General features: G+C 38.7%; 1 protein-coding gene across 1 annotated transcript; it reads left to right on the top strand.

Annotated features, from left to right (window-relative positions):
- Positions 1 to 7503: 7503 nt before the first annotated feature.
- Positions 7504 to 8043, top strand: LOC142644167 (uncharacterized). The gene has a single exon (XM_075818840.1). The coding sequence runs from the start codon at positions 7504 to 7506 to the stop codon at positions 8041 to 8043; it is 540 nt and encodes a 179-aa protein (XP_075674955.1).
- The last annotated feature ends 2595 nt before the right edge of the window (positions 8044 to 10638 follow it).

Here is a 10638-nt window from a genome sequence, read left to right as displayed (position 1 = left end):
GGGATATAATTTATAAATAAGGCCTAGAGTGCAATTATATTTATATAGTGGTATTAAATATAATTAATGGTAACTTTGAACTTGTCAAGAGTTGATAGAAAAGCTCAAGGCCCATTGGAGCTAGTGTCTTATTGGTCCCTTTTGGTCCCACTCCAAGCTACACACTTAAGCCCAATTGGAAAGGCCCAAAAGGCCAGCCCGATTAGATAATCAGTTAGATACAAAGAGAAAAACATACAGAATTTTTTGTAGAGAAGTACAAGAACATCATTGAGAAGTGGTGTGTATGCAAAGTGTTAGACACTTTGACATTCTCCCTTTGTAAACTGATTGAGAGACTACACATCTTGGGCATAATATGGAATTGAAGTGAAGATAAAAAATATTCCCAAGTGCTTCCGATCTTTGTTTTGAAATTCACCACACTAAGGTACGCTCTCTTGTTATTGAATTCTGAAACTTACATAGTGCATGTTATCGATTGTGAATGAAGTAGATCCGTTAAATTTCTATTGCGTATGTTTTGTATGAGATACAAACCATGTTTAATCCTACAATTGGTATCAGAGCGGTCTTCAATTTCCATTTTGTACATGTTTGTGAGTTTTAGAATCAAGAATGATAGTTTCATGATGTTAGAAAGTTATTTGATTGATTTTTAGCATGGTGATTGAAACTATGGTTTGATGAAAACTGAGATTGATGTTTTGATGTTATTTAAGTTTGATATTAAGTATGTTAAATTGAACTTTAAGGCTTTAACATCAATGGAAATCAGTTTATACATCAATCTCTGTCTCTTATGTTCATATGATGGTTGTTTGTTCATGAAAAACCGTTGAAAACGCTTCAGGAAAAATTCTAGAAATTCAAAGTTCACGAGTTTCGATCAATCGGGTGAATTGGTGTCCATTCTGCTTGATTCAATTGATACCTGATTGCTAGTCGATCGATCAAATTTAATTTTTTGACCGATCGAGAAGCGATCGAGTACCGATCAAGCAAGGCAGACAGTCAGGTTCGAATTCTTTAATTTTTTTCGACCGATCGAGGGGCACATTCGATCGATCAAAAGAATGAAATTTTGAATTTTTCAAAGTGTTTTCAAGTTTTTTTAAAACATCTAGTGGGAGAGAAATACAAGGGTTGGATCTCACGACCTCCATTGTCGGTTTATAGTAGTGTAATTAAACACCTTGCCTTGGCGTATATGCCTTGCTCCCTTCGGAGGGTGTTTAATTCATGGTACTACAGGTTAAACTTCTTAATGATGGATAATATGTGTTTTTAAATTAAGAACGACCACGCTACCGTGGAGTTACTTAATGACTCACATAGAATTCAATCAATGGTGTACACTAGACTAAGTTTAATGTTAACCTCCCTTCAAAGCTATGTCATTATTACTTAGAGGCTAAAGGAAAAAGGCATATTATTAGTGTTTGATAAGAGTTATCATGATAGCACTAATAATGAGAATAGTTCTCAATTAATCATAGTGTTTATAATTTATTTGCTTCCAAGGAATTTTAAACATGGGATTGGGTTGTCGTTGCATATATTATTTTATGGTTTTATTAAGGTTCCATATTATATGCTTATATGCTAAATTGATAATGTCCAATATACTTATTATATTCATGTTTATTATTTTCAGATTTGAATATGGCATCATTTAGCCCACTTGTTTCTATTCTTAATCAAAACAAACTAACTGGATCCAACTATGTTGACTGGAAAAGAAATTTGGACATTATTTTGACTGCTGAAGAGCACAAATATGTGCTTACTCAACCATGTCCTAGCTTTCCTTCATTAGATGCTCCTTTTGAAGAAAGACAACGATATGATCGTTGGCAGAAATCTAATGAGATAGCCAAGTGCTATATCCTAGCATCTATCTCAAATGTTCTACAACATCAAATGCAGGATGTAGAACTAGTTTCGAACATTATGCATAGTCTAAAGGAGATGTTTGGTGAGCAAGGCCGTTCAGCAAGGCAAGAAACCATGAGGCAAATTTATAATACCAAAATGGCTGAAGATAGTTCAGTGAGAGAGCATTGTCTTACAATGATCTCTAATCTGAATACATTAGAGGTTTTAGGTGCCGACATTGATGGAGAATCCCAAGTGGATATATACTTTAGTCACTACCGGAATCATTCAAGGAATTCAGACTTAATTATAAAATGAACAAAAATATTTATTCTTTCTCTAAATTAATGAATGAGTTAGTGGCGGCAGAAGGCATCCTTGGTACTTCTAGTGTTGAAGCTAATGTGGGTGAAGCTTCTACTTCTCAACCTAAGTCGAAAGGCAAGGGTAAGAAGAAGAAGAAGAATGACTTCACTAAGCAAGAGGGTAAACGAATTACCTTAAGGGTTGTTGATAAAGAAAAGAAGACCAAAGGAAAGTGTTTCCATTGTGGTGAGAAAGGACATTGGAAGAGAATTTTCCAAAGTCTAAGGCTGTCAAGAACAAGGGTATGAAAACTTCCTTTCTTCTTGAAATATGTTTGGTACAGAATCCCACAGATTCCTAGTGTGTGAATTCAGGTTGTACTAATCATATCTGCAATTCTTTGTAGGGGTTTTAAGAGACCAAAAAGCTGAGTGAAGGGAAATTGTTTCTTACTTTGGCTGATGGGAGCAGAATTCCGATTGATGCTGCTGGTGTTGTAAATTTGTGCTTTAAGTCTAGGGTTTTAATATTAAAGGACTGTCTTTATGTACCTAATGTTCGTAGGAATTTAATTTCTGCAACTTATTTAGGTAAACATGGATATTGTGTTATCCTAAAGGGCAATGTTGTAATAAAAAAGGATAAAATGTTAATTTGTTCTGGCAATATCGTAGATGGTCTTTATATTTTAATTCCTGATAAGCATGAATTACATAATTCTAAATTAGATAGTAGCTCTCATGTAAAATCATTAAAGAGAAAGTTTCCTTCTAGAAATGATGCATATCTTTGGCACTTGCGTTTGGGTCATATTAATTCAAATAGGATTCAAAGACTAATCAAAGATGTACTTTTACAGCTCATGAACTTTGATGAATTTCCTATTTACGAATCTTGTTTGGAAGGTAAAATGACTAAATGACTTTTCAATGCAAAAGATAGAAGAGCCCAATAGTTGCTTGAATTAGTTCATATAGATGTATGTGGTCCTATGTCAACCCACGCAAAAGGAGGTTATGAGTATTTCATCACTTTTACGAATGATTACTCAAGATATGGTTATGTGTACCTAATGAGACGGAAGTCTGAAACCTTTAAAAAGTTCAAAAAGTTTAGGGCTGAAGTTGAGAATCAATTAGGTAAATGCATAAAGGCCATTCGATCTGATTGAGGTGGCGAATACCTTCTTAGGGATTTCAAGAATTACCTAATTCAAAATAGGATAGTATCCCAATTGACTACACCTGGAACTCCTCAACAAAATAGTATAGCGAAGAGAAGGAATAGGACTCTTTTGGAAATGATTAGGTCCATGATGAGTTACTCAACTTTACCAATGTCTTTTTGGGGATATGCCTTAGATACAGCAATGCATCTATTGAATTTAGTTCCATCAAAATCTGTTCCCAAAACACCCATGGAATTGTGGAGTGGGTGTAAGCCTAGCATGAAATATTTTCACATTTGGGGTTGTCCAGTACATGTATTAAAAGGGAAGCTTGATTAATTGGAACCAAAATCGGAAATGTGTTTGCTTGTGGGTTATCCAAAAGAAACAAGGAGTTATTTATTCTATAGTCGAAATGATAGTAAAGTTTTTGTTAGTACAACTGCTAATATTTTTGGAAAATGACTATATGAATAATTTTACTTCTAGAAGTATAGTTGTATTGGCTGAAATGAATGAATCTATAAATCAACAACCTTTGGATAAAACTAGGGATGATGTGGTTGTATTAGATACACCACAAGACATTACTCATAAGATGCCTAGTACTCAGGTGCCTCGTCGTAGTGGGAGAATTGTTCGGCCTCCTATAAGATTCATAGGTTTGGAAGAAACTTATGAAGCTATCTCAGAAGAGGCTGAATTGAATCCTTACACTTATGATGAAGCAATGAATGATATAGACACACATCATTGGGTTCAAGTTATGAAATCAGAATTAGATTCTATGTATTCCAATCAAGTTTAGGATCTTATAGAGGTGCCTAACGGCATTAAACCTATTGGTTGCAAATGGGTTTACAAGAGGAAGAGAGGGATAGATGGAAAGGTTGAAACCTTTAAAGCAAGGCTAGTGGTGAAAAGGTATACACAAAAAGAAGGTATTGATTATGAAGAAACCTTTTCACCAGTAGCAATGCTTAAATCTATCAAAATTCTCTTACCCATTGCTACTCATTACAATTATGAGATTTGGCAAATGGATGTCAAGACTGCATTTCTTAATGGCAACCTTGAAGAAGAAATCTACATGTTGCAACCGGAAGGTTTCATAGCAAAGAACCAAGAGCATATGGTATACAAGTTGAAAATGTCCATTTATGGACTTAAGCAAGCATCTAGGTCATGGAACATCAGATTTGATCAAGCAATCCAGTCATTTGGTTTTGAACAAAATCTTGATGAACCATGTGTGTACAGAAGACATCAAGACAAAGTAGTAATGTTCCTAGTACTTTATGTTGATGATATTCTACTCATTGGGAATGATGTAGGGGTCATGTCATCAATAAAGGTTTGGTTGTCTAGCCAATTTGATATGAAGGACTTGGGCGAAGCTAACTATATTCTAAGGATCAAGCTTTGGCGAGATCAAAAGAATAAGATGTTGGGTTTGTCACAAACTGGATATATAGATAAGGTTCTAGAACGGTTTAGCAGGCAAAACTCCAAGAAAGGATTACTTCCTTTTAGACATGGAGTTCCTCTGTCTGATGACCAAAGGCCTAAGACTCAAGAGGAAGAAAATATGATGAAACAAGTTCCTTATGCTTCGGCCGTGGGAAGTCTTATGTATGCCATGCTTTGTACTAGACCGGATATTTGTTATTCAATTGGCATAGTCAGCCGATATCAATCAAATCCAGGACCTAAACATTGGCAAGCTGTAAAGCATATTCTCAAGTATCTTAGGAGAACAAGAGATTATACATTTGTTTACCGGTGTGAGGATTTGATTCCCATTGGTTATATAGATTCAAATTTTCGATCGAATCTGGATTTTAGAAAATCCACGTCGGGTAGTGTTTTCACCTTGGGAGGTGGAGCCATAAGTTGGAGGAGTGTTAAGCAATCTTGTATTGCTGACTCCACCATGGAAGCCGAATATGTTGCTACTTGTAAGGTGGAAAAGGAGGCTGTTTGGCTCAAAAATTTTCTTTTGGATCTTGGTGTTGTGAGAATTGAGCAAATTCCTATTACATTGTTCTGTGAAAATAGTGGAGCGGTTGCACAATCCAAGGATCCAAGGAATCACAAGAAAGGAAAGTACATAGAAAGAAAGTACCACATCATTCGAGACATTGTTGCTCGAGGAGATGTGGTTGTAGCAAATATTGATGGTGCAAAGAATCTAGCAGATCCCTTTACCAAAACCTTGCCCCAAAAGACTTTCGAGTCACATTTGGAGGAGATGGGAGTTAGATTAATGCACAATAGTCTTTAGGGCAAAGGGGAGATTGTTAGGATTAGTGCCCTTAAATCCTATTGTATGATGCTATGTATATTATTATGTATGACATTATGTATGACTTAATGTTGTGATTAATAAAGTTTTTTTATTATAATCTAAAATAATGGTAATATGAATATTTGGATATTATCATATAGTCCATGAGATGCATAATATGTAATTTATGTGATTTAGTCACAGAAGATATAAGTCACAAGTTCTTTGTAAACTTAGAATTTTAGTTCGTAGTTGGTAATGAAATTTGGCATTTCATCTGCGAAGACTATAACATATCAACTAAGATGATTTGTCTTGACATGGAAGTGGAGACTTCTAGTTGATGTGTTGATATATTTTAAGAGTTAAGACATATTGAACTGGACCGCTGTGAGATTTATTATTCTCCTAACGACTGTCAATTGAATAATAAATCTCAATACTTCTATTTACATGAACTCTTAATACTGAGAGAATATTGGACCTAATGATGAAATGTAGGTTGCTTTAATATATCAAGAGTGAGATCTAAGGTAACGGTCAAAACCTCAGTATGTTGGGCAGCCACATTTAGTGTTGATGGAACATGTATTCTCAAGATGGAATTCATAGTCTCTTAACGGAGATATAAAATATTCTTTTGAGATAAGTTGAATGGGTTCAGTTATTCAGAAAGTTAGGCCTAACCACTTTGGTAAGAAGTTATTAAAGTATATATTTATGAGATTGGATTTCATAAATATATGTTGAATAACTTTAAAGTATTAAATCGAGTACTCAAGGATAAGATGTAGTAATTTACAAAGTAGCAGTCTATATTCATAACTTTGTATTACTAAGAATATTTTATGAAGGGGTTGCATGTACAATAAAGTCTTGGGATATATTTTATAATAAGGCCTAGAGTACAATTATATTTATATAGTAGTATTAAATATAATTAATGGTAACTTTGGACTTGTCAAGAGTTGACAATAAAGCCCAAGGCCCATTGGAGCTAGTGTCTTGATGGTCCCTTTTGGTCTCACTCCAAGCTACACACTTAAGCCCAATTGGAAAGGCCCAAAAGACTAGCCCGAATAGATAATCAGTTAGATACAAATGGAGAAACATATAGAATTTTCTGTAGAGAAGTACAAGAACATCATTGAGAAGTGGTGTGTATGCAAAGTGTTAGACACTTTGACATTCTCCCTTTGTAAACTGATTGAGAGACCACACATCTTGGGCGTAAAGTGGAATTAGAGTGAAGATCAAAAGTATTCACAAGTGCTTACGATCTTTATTTTGAAATTCACCATACTAAGGTACGCTCTCTTGTTCTTGAATTTTGAAACTTACATAGTGCATGTTATCGATTGTGAATGAAGTAGATTCGTTAAATTTTTGCTGCGTATGTTTTATATGAGATACAAACCATGTTTAATCCTACAGATAGACGCTCCAAACCCCCTACTAGAAGATTCACAAATTTCACCCCAATGAACGTCCCCATCGATTAGGTACTTATATAGATCAAAGACGAAAGATCCCTGATGTTTTCTGACAAGCTGAAAGGTGACCCCAACAAGAAGTCCAAAGACAAGTACTGCCGCTTCCATCAAGACCATGGCCACAATATGTCCGACTGCTACGATTTGAAGCAGCAGATAGAAGCCCTGATCAGACAAGAAAAGTTGCAGAAGTTCATTAACAAAGACAGGATGTACAACCGCAAGAGCATGGCCCCCAAAGGGAGAACGAGCGTCCCAAGCCTCCTATAGGAGACATAAGGATGATCGTAGGGGGCACCACGACTTCCTGTTTGACCGAAAGGCACGTAAGACCAATCTTCGGATGGTTTAGAACGCCCAGCTGTCCGAAGATGGCATGCATCGATAACCCAGTAATTGGGTTCATAGAGGAGGACGCTCGATGCCTCCATCATCCGCATGATGACGCGTTTATGGTGAGCATACTGATTGGTGACTACAACACCCATAGGGTCCTAGTGGATAACGGCAGCTCTACTGATATACTCTACTACCCAGCCTTCCAGCAGATGAGGATTGGGAGAGAACGGTTGATTCTAACTAATGCACCACTCGTTGAATTCAGAGAAACTAGAGTGTACCCACTCGGTGTGGTTACCTTGCCCGTCACTGTCGGCGATTACCCTCAACAAATCACCAGGGATGTCACAGTCTTTATAGTAGACTGTTCATTTGCTTACAACGCCATCCTGGGCCGCCTTGCCCTCAATTCTTGGAGGGCCGTAACCTCCACTTACCACCTGATGATCAAGTTCCCCACCGAGTATGGAGTAGGAGAGGTACGAGAAGACCAAGTAGTGGCACACGAGTGCTACATCGCCATGCTAGAGATGGAGGACCATTTATCGATGATGTGCATAGAAGAACAGTAGACAGGGGTAGAACCTGTGGAAAAGTTGGAAGAAGTACTCCTTGACAATTCTAAGCATGTGAACAACAAGAATAGGAACTCTCACTAGCCCGCCAGTCCATCAGGCCCTAATATCATTTCTAAGGGATAACCAGGACTTCTTTGCCTGGAGCCATGAGGACATGATTGGAATCATACCTTTAGTCATGGTCAGCAAACTAAATGTATCACCCACTTTTTCCCCCATCCTGTAGAAGAAACGGGTATTCGCTCTAAAGTGAGACAAAGCCATAGCAGAAGAGGTTCGCAAGTTGCAGGAAGCAAAATTTATATGAGAAGTACACTACCCCGATTGGCTGACCAACATGGTAATGGTCAAAATAGCCAACGGGAAGTGGAGGATGTGCGTCAATTTCACGGATCTAAACAAAGCATGCCCCAAAGACACCTGCCTACTTCCTCGGATTGATATCTTAGTGGATTCAACAGCCAAACATCAGCTGTTGAGCAAGACCAATCTCCAAATGGTTCAAAACGTCCAGCTGACAAGTTGGGTTTTGAAGATAGCACACATCGATAACCCAGTAATCAGGGTTCACAGAGGAGGACGCTTGACGTCTCCATCATCCACACAATGACGTGTTTATGGTGAGCATACGGATTGGTGACTACAACACCCATAGGGTCTTGGTGGACAACGGCAGCTCCGCTGATATACTCTACTACCCAACCTTCCAGCAGATAAGGATTAAAAGAGAACGGTTGATTCTAACTGATGCACCACTCGTTGGATTCAGAGGAACCAGAGTGTACCCACTCGATGCGATCACCTTGCCTGTCACCGTTGGCGATTACCCTCAGCAGATCACCAAGGATGTCACATTCCTAGTAGTAGACTATTCATCCGCTTACAATGCCATCCTGGGCCGCTCTACCCTCAATTCGTGAAGGATCGTAATCTCCACTTACCACCTGATGATCAAGTTCCCCACTGAGTATGAAGTAGGAGAGGTATGAGGAGACCAAATAGAGGCACGCTAGTGCTACATCGCCATGCTAGAGATGGACGACCATTTATCGACGATGTGCATAGAAGAACAACAGACGAGGGCAAAACCTGTGGAAAAATTGGAAGAAGTACTCCTTAACGATTCTAAGCCCAAGCGAACGAAAAGAATAGGAACTCTCGCTAGCCCGCCAGTTCGTCAAGCCTTAATCTCATTTATAAGGGATAAGGACTTCTTCACTTGGAGCCACTAGAACATGCTTGGAATCAGTCCTTCGGTCATGGTCCACAAACTGAACGTATCACCCACTTTTTCCCTCATCCGGCAAAAGAAATGGATATTCGCTCCAAAGTGAGACAAAGCCATAGCAGAAAAGGTTTGTAAGTTGCAAGAAGCAAGGTTTATACGAGAAGTACACTACCCCGACTGGCTAGCCAATGTGGTGATGGTCAAAAAAGCTAACAGAAAGTGGAGGATGTGTGTAGATTTCACAGATCTGAACAAGGCATGCCCCAAAAACAACTACCCGCTTCCTCGGATTGATATCTTGATGGATTCAATGGCCAGACATTAGCTGCTGAGTTTCATGAATGCATTTTCTAGTTACAACCAAATTAAGCTGGATGAAGCTGACTAGAAGAAGACTTCTTTCCTCACCAGCCAGGGTCTCTTCTGTTATAGAGTAATGTCGTTTGGGCTTAAGAACGTAGGTGCCACATACCAAAGATTGATGAACAAAATGATTACGCATCAGATTGGGAGGAATGTCCAAGTATACGTGGATGACATGCTGATAAAAAGCGTACAGCAGGACGACCACCTAGACGACCTCAAAGAGACTTTCGAAACCCTTCGGCACTTTAACATGAAGCTAAATCCGAACAAGTGTGCATTCGGGATAACGGCGAAAAAATTCCTGGGATTCATGGTTTCCTAAAGGGGTATTGAGGTCAACCTAGACAAGATACGGGCCATCATGGAGTTAGCTCCACAAAAAACCATCAAGGAGGTACATAGTTTGAACGGCAAGATCGCTACATTAAACAGGTTCGTTTCGAGAGCAACAGATAAATGCCTACCCTTCTTCCGCACATTTAAAAAGGCCTTTGAATGGACGATCGAGTGTCAGCGCACATTCAAGGATTTGAAGGCATATCTCTCTTCCGCACCTTTGCTGAGCCCATCCAAACCAGGAGAGGAGTTGTGTTCTCTACTTAGCTGTATACATAGCCGCTGTCAGCACAGCCTTAGTCAGGGAAGAAGATAGGGTGCAAAAGCCTGTATACTTCACGAGCTAAGCGCTCTGAGGCGCAGAAGAGAGGTATCCCCTATAGAGAAGCTTGTCTTTGCGCTGGTAATTACAGCGCGTAAGATCAAGCCATATTTCCAAGCCCATACTGTTGTTGTCTTGATGGACAAACCCCTGCGAAGAGCAATGAACAGTTTGGAGGCAGCCAGAGGAATGGCACCATGGGCAATTGAGCTAAGCGAGTTTGACATACACTATCGCCCACGTATAGCCATAAAAGGGTGAGCCATTGCCGATTTCATTGCAAAGTTCACCCACACGAATGAATAGGGGGCAAGATAGAACCCCCAATGGATGGTCC

The sequence above is a fragment of the Castanea sativa genome, chromosome 7 (genome assembly GCF_040712315.1).
Source record: "Castanea sativa cultivar Marrone di Chiusa Pesio chromosome 7, ASM4071231v1".
NCBI lineage: Eukaryota > Viridiplantae > Streptophyta > Magnoliopsida > Fagales > Fagaceae > Castanea > Castanea sativa.
Note: the sequence above shows the minus strand (reverse complement) of the source record. Positions and strands in the feature narration are given on the sequence as shown.